Source organism: Triticum aestivum, chromosome 2A (assembly GCF_018294505.1).
Source record: "Triticum aestivum cultivar Chinese Spring chromosome 2A, IWGSC CS RefSeq v2.1, whole genome shotgun sequence".
In the NCBI taxonomy this organism is placed as follows: Eukaryota; Viridiplantae; Streptophyta; class Magnoliopsida; order Poales; family Poaceae; genus Triticum; species Triticum aestivum.
The window spans coordinates 774,054,110-774,069,896 of NC_057797.1; the positions used below are offsets into that span (position 1 = coordinate 774,054,110).

At 44.2% G+C, this 15,787-nt stretch overlaps 1 protein-coding gene across 1 annotated transcript; it reads left to right on the forward strand.

The window, feature by feature from the left end:
* Positions 1-7,730: 7,730 nt before the first annotated feature.
* On the forward strand, positions 7,731-13,756 carry LOC123038278 (uncharacterized). Its single transcript, XM_044462145.1, has 3 exons — positions 7,731-11,864; positions 12,773-12,848; positions 13,172-13,756. Exons 1-3 carry the CDS (start codon positions 7,930-7,932, stop codon positions 13,616-13,618), a joined length of 4,458 nt encoding a protein of 1,485 aa, XP_044318080.1. The 5' UTR covers positions 7,731-7,929; the 3' UTR covers positions 13,619-13,756.
* The last annotated feature ends 2,031 nt before the right edge of the window (positions 13,757-15,787 follow it).

A 15,787-nucleotide genomic window follows, 5' to 3' on the forward strand; every position in this document is an offset into this window, starting at 1 on the left:
TTATATTTTGACCACTCTAATTTTAAGAGAATGTAAACAAAGAGATAATCTGTTGCTTAACTTGTTTTTTATCTTCATTGGATGACGTGAAATGTGTACGGCAATGTCGCCTTAGAAACCACCGTACATTCCCTTACATATGACATTATCAGTATCTCTTGGAGATATCTGTCTACTACCTTATAAATTGGAGTTGGTGGTGACTTAAATCCCCACTCCGTCCTAATCTCACTCATCCATCTAGAACCCACTAGATCCCTCCCAATTTGGAAGAGATCACTGTCCACTCCATCCCAATCTTCTCATCCATCTAGAATCCACTAGATCCCTCCGGTTTGAAATTCTTTTATAGATGAAACAATAAAAATAATGCCATTGGGGAGCCTCAAGCCACACGTCTCTGTCTACACCTAACTCAATCAAACCAGCAAGCGACAAACTTACTCATGTTTTCAATGAGAAAGTATTTTATAAGTACATGTCAGTGCTCCCACGGTCGTGCAGTTACAGATATGCATTTTTGCTTAATTGCTTGTTTTTCTTTGTAGTGTTGCAAGTCCATTGGTTGTTGTATACTGATAATCCGATACAACTTCAATTTCTTTGTAGTCCGTAGCAATACAAGGGCGTCACGCTAGTAGCCAAAAGATAGAACACACGACGTTGTTAATATATCTTGAATGGCAGACTAAGGCATAGCCTAGTGGTGGAAAAGGGTTGATGCCTTCTCACCCACCTAGGTTCAAAACATGGTACTTGCAATTTGGGTTTGTTGCCACCACATCCATCTCAGTGCACCTCAAGTGTACCAGTGGCCTCAGCAGTAGTCGACCCAGCTAGGTCAAAAGCATGTGCTTGGGGGAGGTCAGTTCCTCCTTTCTCCTTGCATTTTTAGCATGATTACTTTCATTTTTGCATAATAAAATTTAGACCAACTTTTTGATTATTTTGTTGAAGCTCTCTTTTTGGCTTAATCCCGGATTTTGTCTATTTAGTGGAAGAACGGCTGTAGCGGAAATGCTATGACGTGAAGCTCAACTTTCTAATCACTTGTATCTTGGTTATGAGTGGCAAGGTGGGTGTATTTGTAACTGTTATCACTGGCAAGATAATGGCCCCTAAACTTGAATATTAAAAACACAAAGCTTGTTCACTAATTAAGTTCGTGGCTTCCGATCAAGGTAGCTATATTTGATAATGACACTCTTGGAGGAAAGTAGCTACTTGATCATACTTAGCTGAACAAAAATATTTAATGGAAGTGCCATGTGCAAAATTGTTTGAACTATCAATAAGAGAGGCGCTTCAGACTTGTTCCACCACCTCAGGGAACGAGCTCGCCGACGCTTCATCTGTGCCTCTTGGAGCTGACGCTTGGCCATCAAAGATGCATATTATGCGATGGGCAGGCATGCACTGAAGCCACCACTAGAACGCGCTGACACAACCAACAGTTTTTTTTTAAACGGAGGCAAAGCTTTGCCTCATCCATTAAATAAGGAAGAATAGAGTTTGTTACAAGTAACCCGAATACATGACATGAGATTACTCTCGCAAAATAATAGACCATAATTTCTTTGCACCGGCGATGACCCAAAGGTTGGCCTCCGTTCCACCACCTCAAGGAACGAGCTCGCCGACGCTTCATCTGTGCCTCTTGGAGCTGGCGCTTGGCCATCAAAGATGCATATTATGCGATGGGCAGGCATGCACTGAAGCCACCACTGAGAACGCGCTGACACAACCAACGGTTTTTTTTAAACGGAGGCAAAGCTTTGCCTCATCCACTAAATAAGGAAGAATAGAGTTTGTTACAAGTAACCCGAATACATGACATGAGATTACTCTCGCAAAATAATAGACCATAATTTCTTTGCACCGGCGATGACCCAAAGGTTGGCCTCCGTTCCACCACCTCAGGGAACGAGCTCGCCGACGCTTCATCTGTGCCTCTTGGAGCTGACGCTTGGCCATCAAAGATGCATATTATGCGATGGGCAGGCATGCACTGAAGCCACCACTGAGAACGCGCTGACACAACCAACGGTTTTTTTTAAACGGAGGCAAAGCTTTGCCTCATCCATTAAATAAGGAAGAATGGAGTTTGTTACAAGTAACCCGAATACATGACATGAGATTACTCTCGCAAAATAATAGACCATAATTTCTTTGCACCGGCGATGACCCAAAGGTTGGCCTCGGTCTCGATGGAGGCAAGCAATATAGTCGGCGGTGCGCTCTTGTGCTTGAAGACTCTTGCGTTTCGCTCGTTCCAAATAGTCCATGAAACAAGCATGGCTAGGGACGCCTTAGCTTGGCGGTTTGGCGTGTCTTTGTCGCAGGTACTTGCCCACCAAGCCTCAACCGAGTAGGACGCGACCACTAGCAAAGAATTGTAGAGCCAAACTCTATCTTGTAGAGCCAACCAAGCAAAGAACTTGACCTTTGGGGGAGCCCAAGCTTTCCATATCATTTTATCCATGGGTGAGATAACCATCCCTAAAAATTGCGCCTTGTATGCGGATGCCGCCGAGTAGAGCCCACTAGCCGTATGCTTCCATAGGATGTCGTCCTCGGTGAGCTCATCGAGTTGGACCTCATGCAAAAGCGCCCAAAGTGTGAAGATTTGTGTGATGTGCTCCGCGGAGACGTTGGCGGGAGGTTTGATCTTGAGAATCCACGCGTTGTGTTTGAGGGCCTCTCAAACCTTCCAATTCTTTCTTGTGGACGCTTCGTGAATGAGCGGGGCAATGTCTTTCGGTTTGCGCCCAAAGAGCCAAGGTGAGTCCCAGAAGGGGGTTTTTGCACCGTTACCAACAATGATAGTGGTAGATGCATAGAAAAACTCTAGGTCCTCCTCGTCACATGGGTTTCCCATCCCCACCCACATCTTGGTGGGCTCCTTCCATTCATAACACGGCCATCGCACAACCAACGGTTTTGGCTACACTGAATGACTCGTTTAGAGATGTTGTTGCTGGAAAATGTAACAACTATTGCTATTAGCAATTTGTAACAAACTGCATTTCCCGTATTTGTACCAGACACGGTCGCCTCTTCGGTGACTTGCGTTTGGGGAAAGACAAGTTGTTCCGAGAGCAAAATGAAAACAAAGGAGGAAGAATCAAATGATATCTCCATCCAAAAGACCAAGGGTCGGATAATATCAAAGTCACCTGCCAGCCAAGTAGTTGAGTTGTCGACGAGTTTATTACACGAAAGGGGGGTGGCATCTATAGAAGGGACCATATATAGAAAAATTGTAACATGGGGCAACAAATCAATTAACGACGCACCCTTGCAGAATACCAGAGATGACACGAGAAATCGTAATGATAGATCTGCAGCCTGCTGAAAAGTAAAAAGAGGACAGAAAAGAAAAAGAAGATGGGTAGAGGGTTGATGCTCTGCGTGGTGATAACTTGCCAATAGACGCCTTGATCGTGCTTGCTTGCAGAACTATACATCTTTTCTTTTCTTTTTCTACTTCATCGGCACAATTTAACTGTGTCCAGCTCGATTTTAGGTCTTTCATTACGACAATTATCTGTTTATGTATATATGAAGCAAGTGAGAATACATCTCAGAAACATCATCTGCAGAAGAGAACCGACGACCCTTCACGCTTGCCTGTTTTATGAATAAAACATTCATTAGAGACACAGGGCAATAAAAATACCCTAGTCCGGCTCCCGGTTAGAGCAATTTTTCTTTTGTTAATATATCTCGAATGCATATGACTATAGTCATCAGCGGGAACTATATTACACTGTACTCACGTGGGTGCCTAGCGGGTAGCACACGGCACCACCTTATGCCTTGTTCTACGAGCCACCCTATGGGAAGCCACCACATCCATCCGCCAGGAACGTCCTCCGGTGCACATCGAGTGTACCAGTGGCCTCAACAGTCGTCGAACGATGGTAGGGACGACAAATAGACCCAGCTAGCTAGGTCAAAAGCATGTGCTTGGGGGAGGTCAATTCCTCCTTTCTCCTTGCGTTTTTCTTTCATTTAGCATGTTTACTTTCATTTTTGCATAATAAAAGTTAGACCAACTTTTTGATTATTTTGGTGAAGCTCTCCTTTTGGTTTAATCCCAGATTTTGTCTATTTAGTGGAAGAACGGCTGTAGTGGAAATGCTATCACGTGAAGCTCAACTTTCTAATCACTTGTATCTTGGTTATGAGTGGCAAGGTGGGTGTATTTGTAATTGTAATCACTGGCAAGATAATGGCCCCTAAACTTGAATATTAAAAACACAAAGCTTGTTCACTAATTAAGTTCATGGTTTCCGATCAAGGTAGCTATATTTGATAATGAAACTCTCTTGGAGGAAAAAGTAGCTACTTGATTATACTTACCTACATGAAAATATTTAATATAAGTGTCATGTGCAAAATTGTTTGAACTATCAATAAGAGAGGCGCTTCAGACTTCTTCCACCACCTAGCTATCTATCAAGACTTGAGAGGAGAACTAGAATTAGTGTTACGAAAACTATATGTGGCTAGATAGAGAGCTTATCTACAGGACAGGTCATTGGGCAATGGCGCAGCAGTGCCATCGGCGGTCGGGGGAGAAGGGAGAATGCGATGTGGAGTGGAGGCAACCTTAGGGGTGAATGCGATGTGGAGTGGCAACGACCTTGGGGGATGGATGCAATGCATGACTTGGCAAGGGATTGGGGGTCTTTACATAGCTGGTCGGAGAGGATTGAGGTTTCTGGGTATTGATGTCGAGCCGTGCAGGAAGCCTACGTGGTTGCATGGGAACGAGCTCGCTGACGCTTCATATGTGCCTCTTGGAGCCGACGCTTGGCCATGGGAGATGCATACTATGCGATGGGCAAGCATGCACTGAAGCCACCACTGGGAACGCGATGACACGACCAACGGTATTGGCTACACTGAATGACTCGTTTAGAGATGTTGTTGCTGGAAAATGTAACAAATATTGCTATTAGCAATTTGTAACAAACTGCATTTCCCGTGTTTGTACCAGACACGGTCGCCTCTTCGGTGACTTACGTTTGGGGAAATACAAGTTGTTCCTAGAGCAAAATGAAAACAGAGGAGGAAGAATCAAATGCTATCTCCATCCAAAAGACCAAGGATCGGATGATATCAAAGTCACCTGCCAGCCAAGTAGTTGAGTTGTCGACAAGTTTATCACACAAAAGGGGGGGCATCTATAGAAGGGACCATATATAGAAAAATTGTAACATGGGGCAACGAATCAATTAACGACGCACCCTTGCAGAATACCAGAGATAACACGAGAAATCGTAATGATAGATCTGCAGCCTGCTGAAAAGTAAAAAGTGGACAGAAAAGAAAAAGAAGCTGGGTTGAGGGTTGATGTTCTGCGTGGTGATAAGTTGCCAATAGACGCCTTGATTGTGCTTGCTTGCAGAACTATACATCTTTTCTTTTCTTTTTTTACTTCATCGGCACAATTTAACTGTCCAGATCGATTTTAGGTCTTTCATTACGACAATTATCTGTTTATGTATATATGAAGCAAGTGAGAATGCATCTCAGAAACATCATCTGCAGAAGAGAACCGACGACCCTTCACGCTTGCCTGTTTTATGAATAAAACATTCATTAGAGACACAGGGCAATAAAAATACCCTAGTCCGGCTCCCGGTTAGAGCAATTTTTCTTGAAGTATCTCACCCGTCGCTTCTCTTCCTTACTAAAAATACCCTAGCTACTAGGTGCTAGTACATGCCTGCATTCAAAAGCATTCATTAGAACATGGAAAATGATGAGAGAGAAAACCGATGGTAGTCAAAAAGGTTCTTCTACGAAGAGAAAGGATGGAAGGATCATGCTAGTCAAAACTGGATGCCATCAGTTAAGAAAAATAAAACCCATAGGCCATATATGTATATAATCATTCAACCTTTTGCCTATGTGGTGTTTATGGACAAATAAAAATTCAGCCTGCACCCCTTTCTTTTAGGAGACTTATCAATGTAAACCTTCCTATTATTATGTTAGTACTGAAACTATATCATGCGATGGCTGCTATTTCAACATGTTTATCCATTACAACTATTCTTTCAACGTTGATCATCGATGTTACTACTGTAATTGTCCCAAAGTGCATGCTTAACAATGCAGGCTCTTCAGTGTTCCTGGAGCAAAAATGCAAAATGGAAGCAAAGGAGAAAGGAACACAGATGCTATCGCCGTGCAAAGAACCAAGGTTCAAATGAAATCAAAGTCACTTGTCAGCCAAGTAATCGAGTTGTCGACAAATTTATCACATGGAAGGGACCATAACAAAAATCGTAACAAGAGGATGAGGAATCAATTTAATAACGCATCCTTCAAGAACACCAAAGATGACACGAGAAACCGTCATGAAGGATCAGCATGCCTCCTGAAAAGTTAAGGAGTAACAGAAAGAAAAAAGAAAGGAAGAAGTTGGGTAGGGCTGATGCTCCGGCTAGAGATAACTTGCAGAAGACTACCAAAAACGCCTTTTCTTTCTGAGATTGCCAGTAGATGGTGTTCTTCCTTGTAGAATTCTGTTTTCTTTTGAAACTCCATCAACACAATTTAACTGTTCATAGATTTTAGGTCTTTAATTATGGCAAGTGTATATATATACATGAACTAGTGAGAAGAATGTCGTCTAAGAAACAAAATCTGCAGGGGAGAACCAAAGACCCTTAACGTTGCCTGCACTATGCACACAAAACATTCTTCAGAGAACAGGGCAACGACCCAGTGGAAGGGTGGCGTAGTGCTGAGGCACCCAGGTCGACTCCCGCTTGGAGCAAGAATCAAATGCCATCCCCCTTCCAAACGACCAAGGTTCGAATGAAATCAAAGGCTTGAGCTTTCGACAAGTTCATCACACGGAAGGGACCATGCAAAACTGTAACAGTGGGCGATGAATCAATTAATGGCGTATCCTTCCAGAAGACCAAAGATGACACGGGAACTTACCAATTGTGGTTGCTTGCAGAACTATGGTTTCTTTTCTAACTTCATCAGCACAATTTAACTGTGGTCAGTGAGAACAAGGCCATCTCAGGAACATCTTCTGCAAGAGGTACCAAAGACCCTTTACCTTGATAGTGGTAGCACTGATGCACCCAGGCCGGCTCCTGCTTGGAGCTAATTTTCGAAGTATATATCACCCGTTTGCTTCTCTTCCCAAATAAAAATATCCTCGCCTGCATTTTAAAACAAAACATTCGTCAGAATGTGGAAAACACTAAGCACTCCATCCTGCTTGCAACTGATTTTGAAAGACTGCGCGTTGCACGCGTGTAATGTCATCCCGTCTACTCCCTCCGTTCCTAAATAGAAGTCCTTTTAGAGATTGCAGTACAAACTATATACGGGTGTATGTAGACGTATTTTAGATGTAGATTTACTCAATTTTGCTCCGTATGTAGTCCATAGTGGAATCTCTACAAAGACTTATATTTAGGAACGGAGGGAGTACTACTTTAGACTATCAAAGATGAAATGAGAAATCGTGATGAAGGATCTGCATGCAGCCTGCTGAAAAGTAAAGAAATGACAGAAAAGAAAAAGAAGAAGTTGGGTAATGGGTTCATGCTCTTTCTGAAGAGTAGGCAAATCGCGGTCCCCTGCCCTCATACATTCATCATGAAGGTTCATGCTGAAAGAAGTAAAGAATGTAGAGAAAGGAAAAGAAGAAGCTGCCTTAAGTGGCGTGGGTACCAGGTACTAGAATAGAAGAACAAATCCTTTTGCTAGCTGCTCACGGCACACACACAGATAGACGTGTGCATCGCATTGCATGCAAGGCCACACACCACAAGACGCATGAACGCATGCTAGGTGCTAGCTTAGCCTGCTTCTGCTACACCGATCAATCAAACTCTTGAGACACCATCACACACACCAGGCCGCCGGCGGCGGCGAAGGGATTTATCCATGGCGGAGCTCGCAACGGGTGCCGTGAGCACCCTGCTGGGTGTGATCGGCCAAGAGGCGCTGAGGCTCGGCCGTGTTCGGCACGACGTGCAGTTCATCCAGGAGGAGATGGAGAGCATGGGCAGCTTCCTGGCAAACCTCTCTGCAAACAGCCGCGAGCACGACGAGCAGGTCCGCACCTGGATGAACCAGGTCCGGATCCTCGCCAATGACTGCAACAACTGCATCGACCTCTACCTCTACCGCGGGAACCCCGCGCTCCACCGGCCCAAGGAAGGTCCCGCCCGTTGCCTCTGGTGGACTTCCTGGCTGCCACGGAAGCTGCTCGCGCAACACCGCGCGGCCGGCCAGCTGAGGGAGCTCAAGGACCGCGCATTGGACATCAGCAACCGCCGAAGGAGGTATGGCGTCGAGGTCAAAACAGAGTCATCATCTTCGAGGGCTGGGCAGCTCTGGGAGCCATTGTTCTTGTCGGCCACACAAGACCATGAAGAAGAAGAAGAAGACTACTACCAACATGCTGGTGATCCACTCAAGGTGGCCTTATCCATGACCAGCATGAGGATGGACAAGGAAGCCTACTTTCGAGAAAGGCTAGATGACTGGATGGGATCGGTGGTGAGTTCGGAGGTGAAGGGAGACATAGAGCCGAATGCGACAGGATCAACAAAACTGGCGGCCGAATCAAAACCATTACTACCATGCATCGCCTTTGAGGTAACGAAGGCCGAGGACACCGACCGTCTTGCGCTTAAAGTCCTGGGGGTGGTAGAAGACTATTTCAAGAGGGCAAAAGACGTCCAAGATAAGGTAGCTGTGCTACCAGAGAACAAGGACGCTGGGAACATCATCGTCTTCGTCGATGTCCCAACGGTGCACTACGATAGTGTACCACTACAACCCCACAAGATCCTGTGCTACATCCTCGCTGAGCTCGAGTGGCCGAAAGGCACTCCCAGATCAAGATGGCTTACTTACACATACACAAGGGAAAAGATTCGTGAAATCAAGGACATGATAAGAGGAGTGGATGTCAACGCAATACACAATCTTGGGGATTCGGACCAGTTGAAAAATGAAGAAATCGGCTTGGGCCAACTCCTCCGGCTGCTCATCTACCACTCAACTAGTGCTGCTGTATCTGAAAAAGACAAAAAGATTAAATCCGGAGTAGCAATATTGTACAATGTCATCATAAAAAAAACAGCCAGGAAACTCAAATGGAAAATAGAAAAAGGCGACTCAAGCCCAGAGCTGCCTGAGCCTGAATATGAAGACATATTGAAGACGGTGTTTCCAAAGTCGACCAGCATCACCACCACTGCTGCCGCCAATAGTCCCAGTGGCACATCGGTCGACGAAGAAATCGAAGAAACAGTTGAAGGGGTTAAAGAGATGATAAATGAGCTCCAGAAATTAGACAAATCTGACAAGAACCCAGAAGCTGATATTAACAAAACCACAGAGAAGAAGAAAGAAATCGTAAAGAAGATTAGGAACCGTCTCAAGATCAAAATGATGGTGCAAAAGATTAAAGAATGTCTGAGAGATGATCAAAAGATCCTGGTAATCCTCAAATTAGTTTATGACAAGTATGTATGCCAATGGGAGGAGACCAGAAACAGTTTGAGCCTATTGGAGTGCCCCATCACTGGTGCTGTGATTGTGGCCACAAAGACCGCTCAACGGGACAAGAAGCAGCAAGCATTTCAAGGTCCAGAGCTGGATCGTATGGAATATTCTCTTGCTGGCCTCTACCTTGATACTGTGCTCAGAAAAATAGGCCAGCATATGGATAGTGAAGAAACCTGCCAGATTCTTCGCGACATCTTGTGCAGGTGCGAGTCACAAGAATTCTGTATGAAGCTCTTTGCTCATGCATTGTATACCAAACCCAAGAGGAGCAGTGAAGAGCTGAGCAAGTTGCACAGAACCTTGTGTGACCGTGTCACACAAAAATCATTGCCCAGTAGGATGTTCAAGTTCTCCTACATGGAGCTACCTAAAGAGTACAGATTCTGTTTGTTGTACCTTGCTATCTTCCCTCAAGGACGTGCCATGAGACGGTCAACCTTGATAGGACGATGGGTTGCAGAAGGGCTGATAACCACCAAAGACTCACGCCGGTCCTCTTCAGTGGATGAAGCCGAGAAATGTTTTGATACACTGGTCGCACGGTGCCTTGTTTGTCCTGCCGGCATTGGTGCTGCTGGAAGGGTCAAGAGCTGCATGGTGGATGAGCTAGTTTATGGATTCATTACCACGGTCGCCATCAAGGAGCGCATTCTGGAGACATGGCTGTCACATCACTTGGCTCGTCACTTCTCCATATTCAACGATGTCCGCCTCCGCAGCTCAGACACAATAGAGGATTTCTTTAAAAAGTCATCTCAGTTCTACAAGCTCAAGGTGCTAGATCTAGAAGGCTGTGAATGCTTCCCAGAGTACCAGTACTACCTGAATGACATATGCAGGAACATAGTAATGCTAAAGTATCTCGGCCTGAGGGGAACAGGCATTACCAGGCTGCCCAGTGAAATCAACAATCTTCTTGAGCTGGAGGTATTGGATATCCGGGATACCAAGATCCCTATGTCTGCCACAAGAAATATCCTGCTCCGAAAGCTGAAACGACTGTTGGCTGGTCGAAAGCTGAAGGGTCTGATAGCTAGTCACGTTGACTCAATTCAAAGCAGTTCTGATGACAAGACCAAAAAAGTGGAGCTTGTGGAGGTACTGTGCAATGGCAAGCTTCAGAATGGTCTGAAGCGTCTGTTGGACGGTCATGTTGATTCAAGTCCTGCTGATTACTCCAGTGTGCAGATCCCTGAGAAGATCGAAAAAATGCTGGGTGTGGAAGTATTGTCCAATGTCAAGCCCAAGAATCAACAAGACTTGGTAAGCATTGCAACTCTAAATGACCTGAAGAAGCTCGGTGTGGTTATCAACAAGGAGAGTGACCTCCAGCCGTTGCTTAATGCAATCAGTGAGCTCCTAAACAAGTCCCTCCGCTTTCTGTCAATTACTCTTGACATAACCATATACAAGGACTCTCCCTCAAAGCTGAGTCTGGTAAACAGCCCCAAGGATCTTGAGAGCCTAACTATCAATGGAAGCAAAACGTGCCCCGAGGATATCAAAAGCACTAGCACACAAATGTGGAAGCTTCTTGAATCATTGACTGAAAATGGAAAGCAACTTGCCAAGATAACTCTAAGTCGCACTTTTTTGAGCCAGGAAAATCTGAAGGTCCTTGCCAAGCTTGAGAACTTACGTTGTGTCAAGCTTCGACACAGTGCGTACAATGAGAGCAAGCTCACTTTCAATAAGGGAGAATTCAAAAATCTCAACAAATTTCTTGTTGAGGGAAACAACATGGCTGAAATCACATTTGATAATGGAGCAGCTAGTAACCTCGAGAAGATCGTTTTGTCCTTCACCAGCATAGTCTCTATCAGTGGAGTCAACTGCCTTCAAAAACTGGAGGAGCTCGAGCTGAAGGGCATCAATAACATGGAGATGGTGCATTCATTATTTGACAATGCCAAACACATAACCAAGGTGACTCTTCGTGATACAATGCTGGAGCAAGGTGATCTGAAAATCCTTGCTAGCAATAAGAAGATGCGCTCCCTAGTGCTCCTGTGGAAGTTTTATAATGGCAGTCATCTTATCTTCGAAGATGAATTCCAAAAGCTCAACCTTCTTATTGTTGACTCCTCTGAGTCTGACATAACCAAGATAAGCTTTACCAACAGGTCTCCTAATCTTGAGAAGATCGTCTGGTCATTCAAGGGAATTGTTTCTCTGTCCGGAATCGACAAGCTTCCTGCATTAAAGGAGCTGGAGTTGAAAGGTGGTGACAGTGTCCCTAATAAGTTGAAAGAAGACATTAAAAAACAAAAGATTAGGCTTGACTATAAACCCAGGGATAGGCCATAAAAATAAGAAGAAAACAAAAGAGAAGCAGATGGTGCAAGATGCCCATCCTTGGGGAAGGCGAAGAACTGGCGCTGGAGGAACTGAAGGGCTTCCCGTTACTTCGTCCATTCATCGTCAATTCCTGCAATGGTATGTGTTTGTGTGTGCTCGTGTGATTTGCCATTGTGTGTTTCCGTCTACTGAGTGTGCATTTGTGTTCGGCTTGTGCCCAGTGATTTAAGTGGTGTGGGTGTATCCAGTTACTTGTCCTGACCTGCATGTGTGGCTTGTGATTGTGGTCGAGCATAATGGTTGTGCATATGCTCACGGGTCTGGATTTGTGTGGCTTTCCTCTGGACAAAATGGTTCCATGTAATAAGTGTGATGCTTGTACGCACATTTGACTTCTTATTAATATATACTGTTGTGTGTTATATCATGTGCTTTGGCTGAGTTCTGCAATGATGAACTGGTTGTATGTCATATATGTATACATAACAACGCAGCTACCAGCAGCAGTTAATTATAGCCCTTGAAGTGGAGTTTTATGCAGATCAGAGGTTTCTCAGATATTTGTCCGTCTTCTCCCTAGCTAGTGTGGTAGTTAAACCGCACATGGTTTCATGCAAGTCATCACTGATCTAATGACAAATAGCAAGGTCGGTAAAGTCATTGGCCAAATAAACAGAAGTTTCATAGACTAAGCTTCACTAGAGTCCTCTTGACAGATTTCAGTAACAGGCTCACAAATGACCAGACACCTATGTTCAGTGCGCAAAAATTCCATAAAGCTGTTGATAGAGATTTCACTTACTGTTGAATCTCTTCTCAAGGAACAAGGCCACATTTACTTTGCAAAACTGAGAACACCACCAAGTGAGGAACCGTGAGTCACTTGTACCCTGTTATCTTCCCCTATCAGGATTCAGGACAATGCGACGCCAACAGCTTCCTTGTCAGGTAGATCAAAAGCAGAGTATAAGAAGCAAGGAAGTTCTGTATCCTGCTCTTGTTGCTCCCACTTCCTCTGCGCCGGCATTATTTTTTCCTCCTTTGATCTTCCATTCCAGTACTTAAATGAGCTTCGAGAGCTGCAATTGATATATTCCTTGGCGCAATCACACTTCTATTGGTCAAGACTGCCATCAGCCGCGGCACTGAATATTTGAACAATTGTCTTGCACCTGCTGATCTTCACTAGGAGGTAGAAACACACTCAGTACCATGCTAGATGATTCCGGAACATGATTCAGTGCCTGCTTGCAGCACCTTCTTCCTATGGTGGTGTTCACTTTTCCTGTGGTTTATATATGAACTACAGCCTCTGCAACAGGCATTTGATCAAACACCTGACCTGGTGCGCATTGTCTCGTCGTCGGCCTACTCCACCTGGCTGCGTTCCATCCCAAATCGAACTGTGAACGTCTCCATGGGTCGATGCCTCCATCCATGCGAGAGATGGTATGAGTTATCCTTGCCAAATGGAGGGCAGACCCAGGCGCTGGCAATGTCTCGAGCACCTGGTGAGCGTGACCAGATACAGCTAGAGGCAGAGGAATCCGTCCTCGCGTTCTTCAGCAGAACCATTGTTAGCTTCGCCAGCGCGCGATCGAGTCTTTTCTCATCGGTTTTCGTGATGAATGAACTTGGGGGCAAGCCCCTGCATCTGCATTGGAAAAAGAATAAAATGCGCTCGAGCCTGGGACTTGCCTTAGGAAGGAAGGATGAGCGCCAAAGCTCGGCAGATGCAGATCAGCTCGCCGCTTGACAGACGCGCCACCGCTGAAACGGGAGGGCAGGGCAGCGAGCAGGGAGGGGTTCGCCTAATTCGCCGACGGCAAACGCCTTTGCACCGTCTACCGTCGCTGGTTCGCCACCAACGCCGTTGTTCATAGGACGGCCAGCTTTTTTCTTTCTTTTTAGAGTTAATTACACAAAACCACCTTCAGAATAATTTATAACACTTTACCACAACATTTGAGTTTTTTAACACAAAACCACAACTTTGTAGCAACTTATTACCATAATTTTTATGTTTTGTAACACAAAACCATAACTGTTAGACTAATTCTAAACATTGAGTCCAAATCTACCGGTCAACTTCTTTAATAGCCAATCTGAATGCTTGGGCCCACATGTCAGGCTCTAGGCGACAAGTTCCCTCCTACGTGGCGCTGACTGAATATGTGTAACATAGCAGTGTGCCAGTGTGCATACAACATCGTCGTTTCCTCGACGATGCGTTCGCCTGCAGCTTCTACACCATATACCTCAAAAAAGAAAAGAATCCACCGTCTTCACCTTCTTCATCTGGCGCACTCCGCCCAACCATGTTGTCGTCTAGACAGCCACAGCTAGCACATGCACAACCTTGTGCTGCACCGCCTAAAGACGCGCTCGTCCTTCCCAGGACCTTTCTGTCTAGTTTGCGCGCCCCGCCCGACCATGTCATAGTCCGAACAGGCGTTGCCAGCACATCCGTGCCGCCACGTCGTGCACAATCAGGGCTGCCACCTCATACTTAACGACCACTTCAACGCGCTCGTCCTCACTGATTACGGCGTCGAGATCATTTGAAACTCCAACGCCAACAACAGTGACATGCGGGCGCGGCTTTGCGACAATAGGAACCTCGCCATCGAGAACGCTTGGAGTGATCATCATATGGCAGAATTTTGACCACCCAAACAACACCTAGCTCCCTGCTCAATGCGCCGATGGAGTTCATAGCGCCGGTAAGGGATGGCAAGAGGAGGAAATGGTAGGCCACATCGGAGATGCGCACATGCCACCTTTTTCCTGCTTAGGTCCTAACATGTGGGCCCAATCAATCAGATTGTCTATTAAAAGAAGTTGACTTATAGATTTGGGCTCAATGTTGAGAATTAGTTCAGAATTTGTGGTTTTGTGTTAAAGAAACTCAAAAGTTGTGTAAAGTGTTATAAGTTGACCTGAAGTTGTGTTTTTTGTTAACAAACTCAAAAGTTGTGATAAAGTGTTATAAGTTACTCTGAAGTTGTGGTTTTGTGTAATTAACTCTTCTTTTTAGAATCAACCAAGGACGGCCAGCTAAGGGGTGCCCGCCTACAGCGGACCCGCTAGCGGGCCGGCCCAACAACCAATTATGTTGCTTGTGCTCGCTAGAATACTTGGGTTACTATTTTTTCCCTGGATTTCCAAAAAAAAACTATTTTTTTCTGTCCAAGAGTTGTTACATATTGGACGGTTTTCCTTTTTTTGCTCATTATTTTCTGTTCTTCCTTTTCTATTGTATTTATTTTTATTTTTATCTAAATTTAAATTTAAATATGTACATTACTAATACATAAAAAATAGTTAAAAATGCATGACCACTTTTGAGATTACATGAATATTTTTGCGATACATGGAAATTTTGTAAAAACTTCATCTTGTTTTAAAATATGTTCATTGTATATAAAAAATTATTTGTTGTCTATTAAAAATTTGTTCTTCTTTTGTATAAAAGAAATTCACCGTGTATGAAAAAAACTGTTCACCACATATTAAAAAAAATGTTCACATTCGTGCATGTTAAGAAATTGTCCATCGGGTTTTTGAAATGGTTCGTCATGTTTCAAAAATGTTTTTCACATATTCAAAAATTATTAGTCACATATTACAAGGTTTGTTCTTCATGGTTTTTAAAAAGTTTGGTCGTGTATGAATATTTTCTCATCATATATGAAGAAAATTTCTTCACATATTAAAAAAAGTCCTTCCATAATATTGTTTTCCATTGTCTTCTTCAAAAAGCTTATCATACATTAAATTTCTTTTGAGTATGGAATTAGAAACTTGTTGTTTGTGTTTTTAAAATTTTCCATGATGCAATAAGAAAAATTCCTTGAGTATGGAAAAATTGTTCATCATGTATTAAAAATTGTTCATCATATAATATGTTTTTGTTCAGGTTAAA